The following is a 20,504-nucleotide window of genomic DNA, read 5'->3' as shown; positions in this document are numbered from 1 at the left end:
CCTAAGGAAGTTGGGAACCAGTGACCCTTTTGTGGGGTTTGGCGGCCCATCTGAGGGTTTGTCTTCAGAGACAGAGCATGTGGGGTTCTTGCAAAGGCGCTAGTCTCCAGAAATGTGAAGGCCCTTCCGGTCTGGAAGCCAGTTGAGGGGTACTTTGGGAGGAGGACCCCTTCAGGACTTCATGCAGTGTGGTCTTTAGCAATTAGATGTAGAATTTTGTGGGGCCGAGACAGAGAACTTCAAAAGAGATCATTTGGTGTGTGGGTGGTTTTTGAACAGCCAACCTCTTTTGGCCTGTACTTTGGGATCATAAATTCTATCTAAAACCCTCCTATTGGCCTGTTTCAGTGGAGACAAGTGGATTAAATAAAGGCTTATCACCTGTCTAGTAAGCACTTGGCTCAGGGATGGCATATAAAAGGCACTGAATAAATTTTCATTGGAATGAATTTATTGACTGATTGACTGAAAGAATGAATAAAATAAAGTGCTAAATTCCCAGGCCCTGCAGTAAAAGCCAGACACTCCCCTTCACAGCTCTGTTTACTTTCTCCCTCCCTTCTTCCCCCATTCCCTTCAGTTCCCTCGCAGTCTCTAGGACCCCCCTCCTCCTTATCTTACAAAATTTCTCTAAACTCAGAACCAGGATGCTTCCTTCCTCACATTTGCCATAGGTAATCAATGCCAGGAGCTTTGAAAGCTTAGATAATTACAACAGGTCCTTTCTCCTTCCTCGAGTACTTTTCTTTCCCTAGCCGAACTTTGTTGATTCTGACAAATGGGGTACTCTGAAGTTACGGAATCAACATTAATTGATGATGTAGTATGTATTATGTAGAGATATGATGCAGAGTAGGCTTTGTTGACATTCAGCAGAAGTTATGGTTTCCTAGCTTTGAGACGTTCTAGAAAGCGTCCTCTGCCTTTTGTTTTCGGAACAGTCGAGTTTGCTAATGAAACAATCCACAACTACAAAAATAACAAGTACACTAGTGCCTCCCCACCCCCACCCCCCCATCCCCGCTCCACCTCTGCCATCTTTAAGTGTGTGTGCTTAAAGAAAGCAAGAAAGCAAGCAGGGGTGCCTCGCAGGCTCGGTTGGTAGAGAATGTGACTCTCGATCCCAGGGCCCCATTTGGGCGTAGAGATTACTTAAAAATAAAATCTTTAAAGGGGTGCCTGGGGGGGCACCTGGGTGGCTCAGTCAGTTGAGTGTCTGACCTCAGCTGAGGTCATGATCTCGCGGTCTGTGAGTTCGAGCCCCACGTCAGGCTTTGTGCTGACAGCTCGGAACCTGGAGCCTGCTTCAGATTCTGTGCCTCCCTCTCTCTCTGCCCCAACCCACTCGCATTCTGTCTCTGTCTCTCTCAAAAATAAATAAACATTAAAAATAAATAAATAAATAAATAAATAAATAAATAAATAAATGAAGGCGTGCCTGGGTGGCTCAGTAGGTTAAGCGTCCAGCGCTGATTTCGGTTCAGGTCATGATCTAGCAGTTCACGAGTTCAAACCCTGCATCAGGCTCTGCACTGACAGTGTGGAGCCTGCTTGGGATTCTCTCTCTCTGCCCCTACCCCATTCACACTCTCTCTCTCTCTCTCTCTCAAAATAAATAAACTTAAAAAGAAAATAAAATCTTTTAAAAAAAGGAAGCAAAGCAAGGTAAGTTTTTCCGTTAGAGAACAAAAAGAAAGGTTGTGTGCCTTCTTTTTTTCTTTAAAAGCGTTTTAACACCTGAATTGCTTTGTCCTATAAGCAAAACCTCAAAACTGTACTTTGAAATTAAGCTTGTGAAAGGCAGAGTAAACACTAGAAGAGTCTGAGCACCATATGGGGAAGGGCCATGGACAGAACGAAATGCAGGACACTTTCCTCTTGTTTCCTCTTTTATTTAGTAAGATGTGATGTTCTTCTCTCTGCCTGCTTTTATCTGTCTAGCAAAATGGAGAAATAATACTCCTTACCAGTAAATAAGAGTCACATTATTTAGGAAGTAGTGTTATTTATAAATACTTCCCAGTCCCCTACCAAATTGTAAAAGGAGGGGGATTTAGTGAGAGAAGCCTTCTTAGAGTCCTAAATATAACGTCTTTTTAAGATAAGGAAGTACCATTAACAGACCATTTGGGGTTGGGTGGAGATAGCCTTATGTAGGTAAAGGCAAAAAGTGGCTGAAAATACAAGAGTGAAATGAACTTTAAGGAGTGATTCTATAAGGACGTGGGTGTTGGGTTTGTGGCTAATTCAGTCTCTCACTCTGGTCTGCTTTGGCTCCTCCTGTGTTTATTAGCATTCACAGGCTGCCTCTGTGACGCCTCCCCAGCCCAACCCTAAGGTCTCACACACCCTCCTCTGGCCTCTACTATCTTCTCCGCCAACTCTCCTGAATTCCAGTCATGGCCATTCCTTCTCCGAAATAGTGAGAATGTCCTGGGCAGAAAGTCTCCCTTCCTTTGTTTCTTCAGCACCAAGCATAATGTCTAGTGCTTTGTAGGCATATAGTAGGCACTTGGCTGAATTAATGTGCGAGTGGATTAATAATGGAGTTTACAAACACATAAACAGCTAACTAAGCAAGATGAGGTGAATGCTAACGAGAAATACCCACAAAGGTGTTGTGGATGGTCGGAGAACAGAAATAAATCTACAGGGAATCACAAAATGCCTCAGAAGGATAGTGTTGGAATGTTAGGAAGGTTTCCAGGCACAGGGAAACATGAGCAAAAATACATAAGCAGTAAAATACATGACACAGATGGGGAATGTTACATAGTCCGATGAAGATGCAGTGGATCTAAACCTGGGGAAAGAGTTTAGGGCACTTACAAACCGCCCTGAATGGCACGCTAAGGAGTAGTTAGGGTGGCCTAGTGGCACAGGGCATAGACTCTGGAGCCGGCTGGCCTGCCATCACGTACTAGCTACCAGCCCTTAGGCAGATCTCTTAGCCCTCAAGTCTTGTTTCCTGATCTGTGAAGTGAGGGTAGGCTAACTCGCGTGCTGGTGTGAAAAGGCGGCAGAAAGAGGAAAGAGAGCAAGGGTGTGAGAACAGTAAGGAGGCCTTTAGATCATCCACTGGCCAACACCATGCCTGCCCATCACGGGTATTCAGTAACAGATGAATGAATGAATGAATGAATGAATGAATGATCCACATGAGTTCCTGGGACAGTGAACTAGGCCAGTGGCTGTGGGAATATACAGGTTAATTTTGGTCCTTGCTCTTAGCTCTTAAAGAGGTTTGGATGAGAACAATATGAAACCTTAAAAACGTTATTTTTGTGGGGCGCCTGGGTGGCTCAGTCGGTTAAGCGTCCGACTTCGGCTCAGGTCACGATCTCGCGGTATGTGAGTTCGAGCCCCGCGTCGGGCTCTGTGCTGACTGCTCGGAGCCTGGAGCCTGTTTCAGATTCTGTGTCTCCCTCTCTCTCTGACCCTCCCCCGTTCGTGCTCTGTCTCTCTCTGTCTCAAAAATAAATAAACATTAAAAAAAAAAATTTAGAAAAAAAAACACGTTATTTTTGTAACCTGTGTTTCTTACCTATGCACATCTCAAGTGTTAATCTAAATGATAAAAAAAGAATTATAATAGTATAGCTTACAAAATTGTAACTTGGAGAGGAAATTGAGAAGAATATAAGGTACAAAAGCAATTTGGAGGAATCCTAAGAAGGGGGCAAACCCTTTGTATTTTATGATGCTTTGTCTGCATTCTGTTTTGTTTTTCTTTTCTGTTTCTTTTATTAAAAATATTTCCTATTTTTTGTTTTTCATAGCGGAACACTTTCCAGGCAGTTTTGGCGTCTGATGAGTCTGATACCTACGCCCTCTTTCTTTACCCTGCCAATGGCCTTCAGTTCTTTGGAACCCGCCCCAAAGAGTCTTATAACGTCCAGCTCGAGCTTCCTGCCCGGGTGGGCTTCTGCCGAGGGGAGGTCGATGACCTGAAGAGAGAGGGTCCCTACTTCAGCTTGACAAGCACTGAACAGTCTGTGAAGAATCTCTACCAGTAAGTAACTCAGGGCATAAGCCCTTCCCTGTCTGATGTTGAGGACCCTTTGGAGCTACCCAAACTCAAGCGGCCATAAGACCATTAAATAATATCTTGGGGGCTTCTACTGGAGGCATCAGGTCAAAACCAGGAACTAGATTAGACCCTAGGGGGAACAAAGTCACCAAAATATAAAAGGCCCTTTATTTTTCCTGCCCTATTGGGTATAGATACCGGAAACAGAACAGTGTTTATGTGTTTGCACAGCCACTGAGGCTTGCTATGGAAAACATTGCTCTTGGAGCCACATAAAAATGTCCAGTAATATAACTGCCCAGACTGAGATTTTTCCAAGTTAATCATTTCACAGGAGGAGATGTTGTGATTTAGTCTTTTAGGCAGATACACATTAAAAGTTAAATCAAGTATAGTGTAATTTGGGGAAAAGGGAAAACCAAACACATTGGTAGCATTTTCGAGGTCTCAGGGTTTCTGTATGGCTTCATTAACTGAAACCATACTGGTTGGTTTTCCATGAGGTCGCCAGAACTGAGCACATTCCTCAGTGCCATCAGAGGCTTCCTCTGCCAGTGCAATAATATGCCCTTGTGCTATGTGTCCGTCCGCATCAACACCCTATCTGGGTCGGCACCATTTCATAACTTACTAATTTCAGGGCTTGTAAAAACTATCTTTGCTTTTATTCCTTTCCCTAATACTGGGCTAGAATCCAGGCGGACTACACTGTTTACTTAGCCTTCCTTAACTGTGTCTCCCTTCCATTATGTTATTCCTGGGCACTGCAGTACCTCACACTTTTACATGCCATCCGCTCTGCTCAGCTATCAGAGAGCAGGCCCTACAACCAGATCTGGTTACTTAGTGCTGACATGTTTTGAGGGCTTAGTAGTTGCCAAACATCGTGTAAAACACTTTCCAGAAGTTGTCTTGGTTAAAACTCACAGGAATCCTGGGAGGTAAGTTCTACTATCTTCTCAATTTGATAAATGAGCTTAGGGAAGTTAAATTACGACCTCAAAGTAATTAAGTGGCAAGGCCAAAACTCAAGCACAAGTCTGGAGTCCCCAACTCCTTCTTTTGTGCTGAATCCCGCTCCGCTTTCCCAGTCTTCTGACCAACCTTGGGCATCTTTAGGTCTCCATCCAGGCTGCCTTTTAGTTCAGACGTGAGAAAATTTAGCTGCTTGCTTTCTCTCCTCTGGTTTCACCTTCCTTTTCGTCTCTGGAGGCCACAGATTCTCTACTCCTCAGACGTTATTAAGAGTTCACACTGGGCAAAGCACTTGAAATGCAAAGATGTTTGAGACAGCGGCCCTGCACACTGTCTAGCAACCTATACTCTGGTAGACAGACAAATAAATGGGTAGAATTTCAGCACTGGAATGAGTGTTGACTCTACTCCTGGTACAGGAGGCGGTGGGGGCCAAAAAGTCTGTAGGAAAAAGCAGTTGCGCTCCCCACCACGGTGATAAAAACCCTTTGGAAGTAACACACATGCTTACACATGTGCACACACACATGCACACACACGTGCACACAAAGACTTGCACGTGCATACACACACACACGCAGCACTCCCATTTACCTCCCTCCGTGCCTCATTTGTGTCTTTGATGCTTCTTCTGAGTTCCTTGCTGAGAACAGAAGATAGGGGACTGACAGATTTTTCTGAAGTATAGCTCATACTTAATATAAAATATAAAGTACAAACACACGGAATAATGTGAAATAAAAGCACAAATTACCCATTATCACTGCTTCAAGCAATAACCAGTATTAGCAGTCATTCTAACTTAAGAATTATGCAAAAACTTTCTAAAACCAAAATGGTTCTTTTGCTATACATGTAGCATTTTCCCATTTATCAATGTCTTATAGGTATCATTCACTAAGATAATCTGTTCGTTTTGTCGTTTTAAGGCTATCGAACATTGCATCATTTTTATACCACACTATTAAGATAAAAACTTACTGATGAATTTGTTTTTTATCTTTCCTTTTAGAAATATCATTGCAGTACACAGCATAACACACATTGCTCAGATTCTTATTTCTGGTAAAGATAACTTCTTAAGAGTGGAATTGCTGAGAAAGGATAGATACAGTTTTAACACTTTGATTTACATCAACAAACTGCCGTTCAGAAATGTGCAGTTTCTATGCTCACCAATAGTATAGAACTGTGATCAACAGCTTCTTGTTAATATTTGTGAATCTGGTAGGTATCAATTGCTATCCTCACTCTAATTTCTTTGATTAGATCCTTACTCTCGTTTCTTTGATTACACCTTTTCATAGGTGTAATAGCCATTTATCCATCTTTGTGACTTCTCTGCCCATGCCCTTTGCTATTTTCTACTGGGGTGTGCACGGAGAGCTCTTATAAATAAAAATTACAGCAAGAGTATTAATTCTCTCATATGCTGTGAATATTTTTGCCCAGTTCATCTTTAAAGTTACTCCACATCAAGAAGCTGTAGGTTTAGTGTCATCAAAGATAGTACTCTTTTCCTTTGTTATTCTTAGAGAGGCTTTCCCTACCTCCCCATTGTGGAAACGGTCCTCAGTTTAACCTTCTATTTTACTTTTCCGAATTTAAATTTTCAAAAATACACAGAAAAGTGGGGAAAATAGCTGAATGAATACCCAGAAGCTCATCAGTTAGATTTAGAAGCTGTTGACATTTTGCCATATTATTCATCATTTTTAAAACACTTAAGTATTTTAAGGTAAATCACAAACATCATGCTAATGCTAAATACTAAATACTTCAGTATGCATCTCTAAATAATAAAATTATCTTTCTAGTCAGTGGAATCTTTGTCTTCCTCAAACTTGTCTTATAATTGTGAACTTAAAGGTAATGGATTATCTAATCCATAGTGTATTTGGCATAACTCCTATTCTGCAAATTTAAATGCGAATGCACACATTTGTGTTTTTTGAAATTATACTTTTCTGTCTCCTGAAAGACAGTAATTACTAAGTACTAATCGTGTGCAGGGCCTCATGCTAGGCATTTTATGTGGTGTTCTTACTTAATCCTCCTAACAGCCCAGGGAGGAAGGCACTGTCATCCCACTTTGTGGCCTTGTTTCCTTTGTAGAAAATAAATTAAATTTTCTCTATCTCTGAGCTTTCCAAATGACCTCGGATTTTAGGATAAACTCAAACTGGTTACTTTCCCATCACGCACAACAACAAAAACCAGGATAGTGATTTATATTTCATTAGAGAGTTGTTTTATTTAGCTGTTTTCTGCCATAATTTGTATTTTCCTAGTCTTTGAAACTTTTATAGTTTTTCTAACTTCAAGAAGAAATTTCATAGCTGCAACCCCTCTGATGCGATAATAAACTAACTATCCTCAGATCCTCAGGATTCTCTCTTCTTACTTAAGCGTTCCTTATTTGCTTGCCGGAAAAACACCAACATGGAATCTTAGAACGTACCAAGCATATATAGCATACTGCACAAGAGATCACAGTTTTGTTTTCTCTGCTCCTCTTTCCCTAAAGTAACTATAAGAGCAGCAGCAGAAACAATAACCACAACACACACACACACACACACACACACACACACACATACACACACGATAGAGAGTGGGAGAGGGGAAGGTGGACAGGAGGAGAGGAAGAAAAGGGCAAGGGATGGGCAGACAAGGAGGGAAGGAGACATTCTTAGAATTGTACTGAAGTTATTATTGCTGTGGAAATCCATGTGAACATGATGAGTTCCTACCCAAATGAGCAATGATTCTTATAATGATTCGATAAATTTGTTATTCTCTAAATTAAGCCTTATGACTCACTGACCCCCATAATTTTTTTTGATTAGAGGGGGGACTTTGAGCTTGGTATTTTGCACATACACCAGAGGAGTACAGAAACTGGTGCATTCAAACTAGCCAGACCCTTGTTTGTTCAAGTTTTTGTTGTTGTTGTTTGTTTTTGTTTTTATTTTTTTTTAGAAGTCTTTTATGTAGTTCTCTTTAGAATGTATCATTGACTAAAATAATGGATCCTTGGGGCATTGAGAGAACTGAGTGGGGTCCATGTTCTTTTCTAATAAAGAAAACACGTGAGCTCTCTGGTTCCAGATGTTTTTGAACACCTCTCGCCTATAACCCATGGAATTTTGATTAAACTATTTTCTTTTTTTTTCTTTTTTAAGGTTATTTATTTATTTTGAGAGAGAGAGAGTGCATGTGCACATGCGGGGGTGCGGGGACAGGAAGAGAGGGAGAGAGAGAGAATCCTAAGCAGGCTCTGCCTGGTCAGTGCTAAGCCTGATATGGGACTTGATCCCACTAACCGTGAGATCATGACCTGAGCTGAAATCAAGAGTTGCACGCTTAATGGACAGAGCCACTCAGGTGCCCCAAAACTACTTTCTGATATTCCCCTTAACTTTGTTCTGCGTTTGCTCAACATTTTTTACACTTGGGCATGTATATTTCTTTGAGTGTTTTTACATTGACTCACAATTCTATGTGAGTTAGTTTATATTGATTAATCCATGTGATTAAACAGTGAAATGTCTGTAACAGTCTGAAGACCAGTGATCATTCAGATGCCGATTGACTCTAGTATATTGGTTTTCTGACATAAGGTAGATATTTAGAGCATGGGCTTTGGTGTTAGTGGTGAATTCGTGTCCAAGCTTTGCCAGTTATTAGTTGTATGACCTTAAGAAGATTGGTTAGCCTCTCTAAACTATTTTCACCTCTGTAAAATTGGGCATAATGACTGCCCCTACCTTGTAGATTGTACAGAAGAACATTAAGCACTTGGTATATCACTAAATCTCAAAAGTACGTAGTTGTCACTGTTTTAAGTGTTTAACAAAGTTGTATAAGCATACATTTTTCCAAGTGTGTTAAAAGTAGAGGACGTATAAAATATTCCTGCATTCTCTATTTGTTTTCAAATAGCCAGATTTTAGATAAAACATGTGAATTTTAGAGATTTGTTTTCTTTTTTAAAACGTTTATTTATTTTTGAGGGAGAGCGGAGGAGGGGCAGGGAGAGAAGGAGAGAGAGAATCTCAAGCAGGTTCTGTACTGTCAGCGCAGAGCCTGATGCGGGGCTCAAACTCACAAACCGAGAGATCATGCCCTGAGCTGACAGCAAGAGTCAGAGGCCAAATTGACTGAGCCACCCGGGTGCCCCTTAAAGCAGATTTCTAATTTGATGGTCCAGTATTCTGAAAGCTAATGTTGAATAAGAGGTAGTTTACATCAAAATTCCAGTATAATCCTTTTAGTTAGCACATAAGCCTGGTTTTATTTGGTTTTATACACTGATGAAAACTCTGAATCTGATCTTAACAGTGTTTCAGTTTTAAAATAAATTGCTCACCTTTGTTGGATGGTGGGCGAATGGACACTTTGGTCATGCACTGTTTCCTTTTTATTTAGACAAAGCAACCTGGGGGCTCCTGGAGTATGGGCTTTTCATATCGGCAGCACCCCCCGACTGGACAATATCAGGCCAGCAGCACTTGGAGGGGACCTTTCCAAAGGCCACTCTGCAGCTCCCCCCGAGCGTTCCTTCGGCCTCCCTGAGGTCCTGGAAAGTGACTACACTGACAATTTGGATTATTATGATGAGAATGAGAATGAGGGGGGAGTCGAATATGCTCCGAGTGAACCAGAGGAAGCACTGAATGGCCACAGCAGTGTTGATGTTTCCTTCCAATCGAAAGCTGAGTCAAGACCCATGGGGGGTGGAATGTCTCCACCGAATTCTGATCTGGCCTCCCCTTTGCCGCATCTGACCTCTAGTAACTGGCCATTCTACCCTGAAACGGAATCTGCCACCTTGAACCCTCAACCCAAAGAGGGGAGACATCCGTGGGGGATGGACACCCCAGATTTAAACATTCGCGTTGAGTCTTCTGAACAGCCAGGGACCAGAGGCCCAGCTCCATCAGAAATAGAAGGAGAGTCACTGGATCCTTCCCAGGGGACCCTGCCTCCGTATCCTGAAAACAAAAGCATCAACCCCTACACATTTGGAGGGGCACCACCATCAGAAGAGGATGTTCCTCCAGCCCTCCCTGAAGGAAAGGTCGTTCTTCTAAACTATCCCTTGCCAGCTCACAGTATACCACTGGGTCGAGGGAGGCAAGTGTTAGGGGTGGAAGACGTCATCACTTCCAACACTGGGGGTAAGTGCGTGAGAAAACTGGGCGCTGAGATTTCATTTTTAAAATGCTGGTTTTGCGCAGAGTTATGATTTTTCCCTCCAGGGAGTTGGTGAAACGTTCAGCAAAATGAAGATTGGAACTGACTTTTAAACCTACGTTTCAGGAGACGGAGTATCTTTCCTCTGCCAAGTAAATCTTGGCAGGCAAAGTCTGTTGGAATCTCTTGACCATTAATAATGTTTTTTGTTGTTTTTTTTTTAAATGGGCCTCACGAAGTAAGTGGGGAAGAACTAGGTTGTTCGTGCCGGCTGTGCTGTCATAGTGTAATGAAGTGTTTCAGTTTGAAAGTTCAGCAAAGGTGAGGCGCCTGGGTGGCTCAGTCAGTCGGTTGACCATCCGACTTCAGCTCAGGTCATGATCTCACAGTTTGTGAGTTCGGGCCCCACGTCAGGCTCGTCGCTGACAGCTCGGAGCCTGGAGCCTGCTTCGGATTCTGTGTCTCCCTCGCTCTCTGCCCCTCCCCTGCTTACCATCTGTCTGTGTGTGTCTCTCTCGCTTTCTGTCTCTCTCAAAAATAAACAAATATTAAAAAAAAAAAAGTTCAGCAAAGGTAAAGTGTTCTGAGGCTTCATATACATTATAGTGACGGAGGGGTGAAGGCTTTAGTTTCAAGTGGCTGGTTGTGCTGGCTCAGACGCACATTCCAGATTCTTGCTCTGTTATGGGATAATGCTTGTGCTCCCCTTAGTTAGAGATGCATTGGTGGTGTGTGGGAGGGGAGACCCCTGGGGAAAGAAAGTTGCTAACCACCTGTGCCCTGTCATTTCTGGTTCATGGCTGTGCGGCTGCGGTATTCACCTCCCTGCAGTCTTGTCCTCATTTTATGACTCACTGACCAGTGTGAGGGGGCCAGGAAAGAAATGCCAAGAGGAGGCCGTGGTTAATTAATACAGACATGGAGCCATGTTGCCTTCTCTTCCAAATAGAGTCTTGTCACATCAGCTCTTTCTTCCCAGTCAGGGACGTAAACACATGAGTGGGAAACCGAGCACAAATTCATTCCAGTTCCAGGGACTGCTCATCTGACCTCTAATAGGAGGCGAGAGGCCCGAGGTGAAAGCACTCTTCAGGACCTCTGCCCTGCCCCCTGCCCCACCTTTGCTGTTTCCCATTCCTTTTGTAGTAAAAATGTGTTGACCTAGCAGAGGGCCTTCTGGGTTCTTCTGCTGTGGTAGCGATCTCGAAGGACATGCTCAAAGAAGCGCTTATTTTAGGAGGAAAGAAGCTATTTTGTGACAAAAGTGGCATTGTGTAATGATTAGAGGGAGAACACTGGTGTCAGACTTAGGTTTGAATCCTAGCTGCCTTGCTTGCTTGCACGCTCACTTGCTGGGTGACCTGAGGCAGCTCATGAAACCCTCAAGCCTCTGATTTCTCCTCAGTTTGCTGAGGGGACTATATGAGATAACAAAGTTCTCAGTGTCTGCACTACCTGATCCTTAATAAATGGTGGCTGCTTTTACTAATGATGGAAGATTTAAGGCAGTAGGAATGAGGTGGGCGGGGGTTGGCTAGAGGTTAGACAAGGGGCTTGTTAATGCCTTAATTTGTGCCTAAGGGCCACTTTTCTGTCAAATGGAAGATGTGAATTTTATTGGAAGCCTTTTCAGTGAAAATTCCATACATCTAAAGAATATTTAAAGCCACGTATCAAAGATTTTTAGGAAAGGGAATTTGGAGGTAAAGACGCAGTCCTAAAATGGTCTTGTCCCTTGTGATTTCCTGCCCTGGGAAGAGGTTGGAATATTAAGAAGCCCATCTGTGGAAGTGATTGATTGAAGGGTTAGGAAGAAAGGGGCTGCCTAGCCTGCTTTGAGCTGTGAGAGGTTGAGCTTGCTGGAGCGAGGGGAGGAGGCTTAAGGAATATAGAGAACAGAGGCAGCAGCCATAACCCTTCTGGGGCACGAACTATGGTATTTAGCAGCTGCTGGAGGGCGTCTACTCCTGACGTCTTAGAAATGGCAAAATGCATATGAAAAAGCTGATTAGTACACGGAGACATTTAGGAAGAAAAAAATATCTAACTAGAAATTTTTGAACTGTGAGGAGAAAAAAAATCGGCAACCTCAGAGAGCACAGATAAAACTTGAGAGCAGAGAGGGAAAATCAGTTCTGATTTTCAGGCTTTAGGAAGACTGTGTGGATTATAGAACCGTGCACTTAGTGGATACTTTTTTTTTTTCAAATGGAAACATTGGCACCCCAGAGGTCCATCAAGCAGAAATGGACTTCCTCTGGGAGAGCTGGTGGAGGGGGGTAAGCAGTGACTCACACGGAAATTTGCCTGCAAGTGCCCAGCGGTGAGCCACCTGCCTGGCCGTTTCTAGTGACGGAGTGGGGGAGCAGGGATCTGGGTGTTGGGTGACCTGAGCTTGAGTCCCAGCTCTACTGTGTGGTTTGGGCTAAGACATATACTCTGGCCCTCGTTTTCCTCAGCTATTAAGTGGAGAAAATGTAAACCTTGTGAAGTGGCTGTGAGGATTGGAATTGAGTATGGCAAGCACCATGCCCAGTGCGTTTTTAATTTCCCCTTTAAAACTTACAGGTCATCTTGCCGAACCAAAATACTAAGATTTAAAGAACCCCCAAATATCTCTTCCTCTCTTTTCAAATTTTTTTTCCCTTAGAGACTCTTTTTATAGACTTTTCTTCTTGTTGAGAAATCTAGATTCTTTTCAGAACCTGTGTACCACACTCACGAATGTCCCAGTCACGCTCTGTTTTGTTTTGTTTTTTTTCATTTGTTTATTTTGAGAGAGGGAGAGGGAGGGGCCCAAAAAGGAGGGAGAGGATCCCAAGCAGGCTTTGCACTATCAGCGCAGAGCCTGACACGGGGCTCCAACTCACGAGCCGTGAGATCGTGACCTGAGGTGCCATCAAGTTGGACGCTTAACCGACAGAGTCACCCAGGCGCCCCCCGCCCCCCCGCCCCAGTCACACTCCAGTTCTGGCCTCAAATGCATTGTTTGCTTTGTTCTATTTTCAGAGACCACAGAGCCAGCACTATAATGGAAATGCAAGCATCTTCTATCTAAGGTGCCTTGTTTGTGCAGGGAGCTCCAGGAGCTGGTCGACAGAGCAGAGAGTTACCCGAGTGCCTGCCTCACGCCCTGCTCTGACCGAGGCACTAGTGGACTTTTTGGCTGGCATTTGTCACATACCCCCTGGGACTCTAGGTGGGAACTTGCTTTAGTTTGTGCTGTCACGATCAGTCTTCAAAATTGCCCTGTGAAGTGGAGATACTGTCATTCTTCCCATGTTACGGAGGAAGAAGCTGAAGCCTGGAAATACTGAGTGATTTGTCTGAATAAGAGAGAAGGGAGCCACGGAAGGATTGGCACATGCTGTAAGGTGACACAGCGGAGGGCAGACCCACACGTCCCTGCAGTCTGGGAAGTCTTTGTGAAGGAAGAGGGCCTTGAGCCAGACTATGGCATCAGAGTCTGAGTTTAGAGAGGGAAACTGGGGAAGTGGTCTGGACAGAGGACTGACGTGTGAAAATGGAGAGCGAGAGAGTGGATGGGGTGGAGGAGAGAGGTAAGGACTACGGCTGACCAGGACCAGGACCAGGACCAGGACCAGGACCAGGACTGACTGTGAGGTGGGTAGTGGGCATGACGACTTACAGAGCTCTTAGGTGTTCCTGTACCTGCTGGGGTGGTGCTGTGAGCACCTTCATCTAACCTCAGTCTGCATGATGAAACCTCAGCCATCCGTACTCCACCGTGGGATCCTGGTGTCCCCACTTACATGACAGTCGAGCCGGGAAAGCCCAGGGTACCACAGGGATTTCCCTGTGGCTTCTAGTCCAACCCTCCTTTTGGCTTTGGGAAAGGCTGCAGGAATGTGTTACTCACGCAGCTTCCACCCTGGGATGAATCAGAGCAGGCTCTGCCTCCCCCTCCAGCATCTCTCCCAGGGACACGTCCAGGTTGCTGAGGGTCTGTGAGCACGAAGGCTTCCCATACCTGTGGAGACCCCTGCATGGGAGAGCCTGCTGGTGACATGACAGTGGATGTAAACCACTGCCCATACCAACCCCCACGCCTCGACTCCTAATAACTATGTGCCCAATGGCATCACATACACACACACACACACGCACACACACCCCAGAAGAAAACAAACTGAAAACTGGAGGGAAAAGTATACCACTGTTTTGTTTTGTTTTAATGTTTATTTTTGAGAGAGAGGCAGAGCGCAAGTGGGAGAGGGGCAGAGAGAGAGGGAGACACAGAACCTGAAGCAGATTCCAGGCCTAACTCATGAGCTGCAAGATCATGACCTGAGCCCAGCCAGACGCCCAACTGACTGAGCCACCTAGGTGCCCCTATACCACTGTTTTTCATTACAGAGTTGGATGTGGTTTTTCTTACTAATCAATCATTCTACAAGGCAGGGAAACTTAGGAAGATCTTTCCTGCAGTGAAAATGTGGGTCCTTTTCTTGAGCAGTAAAAGCTGTTGAAAGTAAAAAAAAAAAAAAAACAACAAACAAAAACAAAGTCACTCCAGGTGCCAGGGGCAGCCTCCTGCCGGAAGTCCTCCTTCTCCTGTGTCCTACCTGCCTGGAGCCAGCCGCCTGCCACCTTTCACGTGGCTGGGCCAGAGCCCTTAGGGAAGGAGGGCAGGACCAAGGCTGAAGACCAGCGCTTACGTGCTGCCGGCAGAATGAAGACTGAAGGACAGATCAAATCTAGAGCAGAGAAGTTTTCCTTTTTTTTTTTTTTTTTTTTTTTTTTTTTAATTTAGGCTTCACGCCCAGCAGGGAGCCTAGTCCGGGGCCTAGCACAAGGCTTGAACTCATGACCCTGAGATCAATACCTGAGCTGAAATCAAGAGATGCTTAACCAACAGAGCCACCGAGGCACCCTTATTTTCAATTTTCTTTTTTTTTTTTTAGAGAAGTTTTCCATTTTTGTGAAGAACTCCCAATGAAGACGAATCTCAGGAACTTTGGCAGGTGCCTTTCCTTCTCATATGTATCCCCACCCCACTTTTCTTTCCAGAAGGATCTGAGAAGAGTGAAAAAGCCTTAAAGGGGAAAAACAAATGAGATTTGAAAGCCCTCATGTTAACAAAGCCTTTGTAAACTGAGCACATTCAAACCTGGCTGGCCTCTGCCCTCCTGCTGTGCTAGGCACAAGCCAGCCGACTTGTCTCTAACGTTTTTGACTCTCTGTGACAGGTGCGCCCAGGCAGAGAGTGGGTCCCAGGAGGGTCTGGAAGACAGCCTGTGGGTAAATACAGGAGAGAAGCAGCCATGGAAGATGATTTCTCCAAGTGTGGTCTCTAGTCCCCTAGTGTCTGATTCATCTGGGGCCCTTGCTTAAAATGCCAATTTCCACACCCTTCCTCCACCTTCTGAGCCAGAATCTGCATTTTTAAACTAGGTCCCCTGGTGATTCCAAAGTAATGGAAAGAACATAGGATTTAGAGCCAGAAGATCATATCACCTCCATGGGCCTCAGTTTCTCATCTGTAAAATGGAAACAATATCTCTTCCCCAGAATAGGAAGAAGTGGATGAAAATACATTCAAAACTCTGATGTAAAGAGGCATATATAAATTATCACTAAAGAAAATTGTCACTTGTTTTGGGATACACTCATGGCACATCTCATCCAGCTGGGATTCAGACGTTGATTCTATACTTTCAAGCAGCTCAGCATCTTTGGATGTATCTGCAATTCTCATAGAAATTTGAGAAGGCACATGGGCCAGAAGTCTGGCTTTTCTTGCCTTGGATAGATAGCTGCATGTCAGAGCCTATTTCTAGGTCCAGTTCTGCCTCTTCATCAGGGAGGGGATTTAGCCTCTGGGCTGGTGGATCTGGGCCCAAGCTGGCAGTAAGCACTGAGTCCTGCTGCTTACCTGGCCAGGAATCAATAGGAGGGCATTGCCTGAAATCCCACCACCCCCAGGAGCTGCTGTCAGCTGAAATTCATTAACTATGCTAATGAGCATCCTCGAGCTCAGAAATGGAAAGTTTACAAATGGCCTGAAGGTCATCTTCAGTGGGCACAAGAACCACCTGGGGAGTGGTTCCCCACAATCCATGGAGAAAGCTCCCTTCTGAGTGGTTGAATGGTGCCCTCTGAGGGTCCTGTCGGAGGGGGAAAGAGCTTCCTCGATGCCTCCCAGCTGTTGCTGGAACGGATCCCTCGCAAACCTGCCCTTCCACAGTCTCCCTGTCTCAGGGATGGCAGCTCACCAAGGTGTGAACGTCACCGTGGGCTTCTGTCTTTCCTCTCACCTTCTCCCCATTTCTTCTCCCTTTCTGCGCTCCATCCAACCCATCAGCAAACCCCGTCGGCCCCATCTTCAAAACACTCCGTGTTTGCGCCCTTCTCTCCACCAGATCTTCCAGCTGCCAGGGCACACAACCATTGGCTCGTTCCTGAAGTATGGCAGGTCAGATCTTGTCACTCTCCTGCTCAGGATGCCCGAGTGGCTCCCCTTCTCACTCAGACTAAAGCTCAGCTCCTTCCTATGCGGGCCCTTTGACAACTGGCCAGTACCTCCCCGGCCTTCTCTCACTGCCCCTGTTCCTCCCACGTGCCCCTTGTGTCCTGCCTGCAGTGCTCCTGCCTCCAGGCCTCTGTCCAGAGGTCACCTTCTCCCAAGGTCCTCCTTGATCCTGATGTTTAAAAGAGCAAAGTCCGCACCCCCACTCCCAGCCCTCTTGACCTTCCCCGACTTAAGATTCTGCACAGCTCGTAACAACCATCTCTGTACTAAGTATTTGAGCTGTTTGTTCAGTGCTGCCTAGAAGAATGTAAGCTTCAGGACGGCGTGTTTGTCTGCTGTATCCTTAATTCCTAGATCAGAGCCAGGCCCATAGTGAGTGCTCACATTATTTGTTGAATTAATAAATGAAAAAAAAAGCGCAACAGGCATGTCTTTACCTTTCGCCTGACAAGCTGATATTGTATCAAGTGTGTGGATCTGTGTGCACGCCTGTGTGACGGCAGGCATACCAAGGGATCCTAAGGGGAGCCTGTGTTTGCTCCTTTTGGGAGCGAACTCCACCTCTTTCCCTGTGCAGCTGTCACGGGGCTGGAAGGCTGAGCTTCTATTTGTGGCCCAATAACCTCCATCCTGTGAATGCAATAGTCTCCAAAAAAACTGCATACAAATATCCCTGAACCAGTTTACCAATAACCCGTTCTAATTATAGTTTGTCTCATAATGGCCTTTTATGGGACCCTACCCATTATTATTATTATTATTATTATTGTTATTTTTAGAAAAATGAAGTCTGGGGGGCGCCTGAGAGGCTCAGTGAGTTAAGCATTCGACTCTTAATATCTGCTGATGTCTCGCTTGGGTTATGATCTCAGAGCTGGTGCCCCCTCCCCCTCCCCCACTTGCACTCACAAATCAGCTTAAAAAAAAAAAAAAAAGAAAAATGCAGTCAGTGTGCCAGTCTGGTTAAACTTTTGCACAGTTGCCTTTGTAAGTTGCTGGCTGCATTGCTGAGCACCTCTCCTTTTACCCATAGGAAAGCCATGCCTGCGCCTTGCTTTTTAGTTTAATGAACCTCAGCTCTCCAAATCTCCAGTCCTCCTGCATCCCATCTCTCCCTGTGTGATGACCCGCTCTTGTAAGAGGGATTGGGTGCCAGAACAAGTCTTCACCAGAGAAAGAGAGGGAATACAAGACAGACCCGCTTTTTCTTTAATCCGGGAGAACACTGTTTAGGGTTTAGTTTTATTTTTACCCGATTTAACCTGAATATGACGACTCTTTAGACCTGTGTCACATTGCTTTTCTACCTTGGTCCTCTGAAGTACGTTCAGGAAAAAATGTGATTTCCGGCAATGGAGGTGTGAGAAGGGGTGTCACCCTGATTTTAGAGAGCATTTCTGTGGTTTGCCCAGAGCCACCTGAGCCACAGTCAAGGTTGAGTTCTAGAGGTTGGCTTCCTCCTGCCGTTCCCCCCCACCCCGTGTCCCTCCCACCTTGTTCCAGAGGAGAGTCCTGATGGCAGCCGTGCCCTGAGCACTTGCCAGTGTGCCAGTCCCTCCAGACACTGCTTCTTTACACTTAGCTGTCACCTTTGGAGCCAGAGAAAGCCAGGCTGACAAGTTCCTTTTTGTTTTACTCAAACTGGGTCCTAACTTTTTAAATCAATGGACGGTGATGACATCATTTTCTTCACAGCAGCCTCTATAATGCCCAATCTAGATTTTGGGGCGGGGTGGGGAGAGGGGAGGTTGGAGGGGGTTGTGAGTTCTATGCCCCTGTCCTAGTCAAAAAAAAAACCCTGTTCAGGATTATGCCTAAATGTCTATGTTTATCAAACTGGAATTTCTCATCTGTGTCATCAAGGCCCTAAATACCAAGTCTTGAGTCACTGACTGCATTCTCACCATGTTCCCAGATATTTCACTTGAGTCCAGTCACCTGCCCTGCCAACCCTCAGCCTGCTGCTTTCTCAAGAGTCTGTAAGCAGAGGTCAAGTACGGCCCAGGAGTTAATGCTCCTGCCACTGCCGCTGCCCTTACCTGTGCTCTTTCCCACAACACACCGTAATCCCGTCCGGATCATCCCAGCTCTCCTTCCATCAGGCCTGATTTATAACATGTGCCTCAAATCTTACTTGCTGAAGCCTAGGCTGATCAACCCCAAGCAGCTGATCAGATCCTTAACCCAGCTCTCATGGCCTATGTACTTGGCTTCCACTGCAGTCCAGCTGGGGCCAGACCTCCAGGGTTCAAGTCCTATGGCCTGTGTGACTTCAGGAAATTCACTTTAATCTTTAGCTTGTTTATCTGCAGAGCAGGAATCAAAACAGTCCCTGCTTTTGTGCAAATTGAAGATGTTAATAAAGTACATAGATGGGGTGCCTGGGTGGCTTGGTTGGTTAAGCGTCCGACTTCGGCTCAGGTCATGATCTCATAGTCCGTGAGTTTGAGCCCCACATCGGGCTTTGTGCTGACAGCTCAGAGCCTGGAGCCTGTTTCAGATTCTGTGTCTCCCTCTCTCTCTGCCCCTCCCCTGTTCATGCTCTGTCTGTCTCCGTCTCAAAAACAAATAAACGTTAAAAAAAAAAAAATTAAAAAAAAAAGTACATAGAGTGGTATCTGCCATAGAGGAATGGCTATTTAAATGGTAACTTTGCTCTCTTTGTACCTGTGGATACAAGTCTCTGCCTGGCTATGTTTACTTACCTGGGGTACATCTCCCCTCCTTCGGTTTCTTTGTTTGCTCTTCTTCCCTGGAGTAGTGTGCACATGTTAATCTTTCCATTTTTTCCTTACCCTTCAGTTTCCTCCTTCTCAGACCTAGTTCTGGAGCACAGCTGCCACCTAGGTTTGCCTAGGAGTAGGGAATCCGTCTTCCTCCGGAGCTGGCACCCCACAGCAGCAGAGTCCAGCGCTGGAGTTCTGTGCTGTCTCTGCTTGTCAGCGCTCCCCGAGTCTCCACCCAACTCCTAACCCTCCCGCCCCATGTGAAGGCCAGGTGTGCGCAGCCACTTTGCCTCCTGGTGGCCATGCTCGGGCTTAACATCATCCCTGGTGTCTGGAGAGAGCCCTCTCTTCTCTATTAGCTCCCCCCCACCAACCACACCCCACTCTCTTGGCCATTTCCTATATGGAAATGGAATCTGCTCCAATTCCTTTGTTTCTCTCTCACTTTTTTTTTTTTTAACATTTATTTATTTTGAGGGGGCGTGGGGGGGAGGGACCGAGAGGGAGAGAGAGAGAATCCCAAACAGGCTCTGCACTGCCAACGCAGAGCTCGACGTGGGGCTCGAACTCAAACCATGAGATGATGACCTGAGCCGAAACCAAGAGTGGGATGCTTAACCGACTGAGCCACCCAGGTGCCCCTGATGGCCCTTTTTTTTTAATGGGCAGAATAAGTGGAAGATGGAAGGAGCCACTACTGGTCCACTGTGGTTTCCTAGAAGAGCTGTAATCATGACCCCCTCTCTCCTACTGCATAGCAATCTCGCTTGTGCCATAGCCACCACCAGAAACCCCACAAAGGCACAGGGCATTTAACAGCTGAATCCTTTCCTTCCCCCTCCTCCCTTCCTCTCCATACATTCTTCTTAGGGGTGGGTGTGTTCTTTAAGGCCCTTCTCTATCAGAAGAAAACCTACCTCTCTGGGCAGATGAGACAAGCTGCAGGGTATTCTCTTTAGGTACAGGATCCCCTAGAAGCAAAGAGTGCTTGGACCTAAGACCACATTTGTTATTTCTCTTTTCAGTCTTCCTCTCTCTCCAGGTCGTTACTCTCAGGTTGAGTCACATAAAATTGCTGCTA

At 45.3% G+C, this 20,504-nt stretch overlaps 1 protein-coding gene across 2 annotated transcripts in view; it reads left to right on the top strand.

Annotated features, from left to right (window-relative positions):
* Positions 1–20,504, top strand: part of NID2 (nidogen 2) — a 68,590-nt gene that overhangs the window by 8,338 nt on the left and 39,748 nt on the right. For both annotated transcript variants that reach the window (XR_006218851.1, XM_007097607.2), the window contains exons 3-4: positions 3,780–4,012; positions 9,437–10,188. Coding sequence is in view for 1 of the 2 variants with exons in the window: in XM_007097607.2 (XP_007097669.2) it covers positions 3,780–4,012; positions 9,437–10,188 (985 nt within the window). In the remaining variant the exon portion in view is untranslated. The remainder of the gene's footprint in view (positions 1–3,779; positions 4,013–9,436; positions 10,189–20,504) is intronic.

The sequence above is a fragment of the Panthera tigris genome, chromosome B3 (assembly GCF_018350195.1).
Source record: "Panthera tigris isolate Pti1 chromosome B3, P.tigris_Pti1_mat1.1, whole genome shotgun sequence".
Taxonomy (NCBI): Eukaryota; Metazoa; Chordata; class Mammalia; order Carnivora; family Felidae; genus Panthera; species Panthera tigris.
This window is presented reverse-complemented; position numbering and strand designations above follow the sequence as displayed.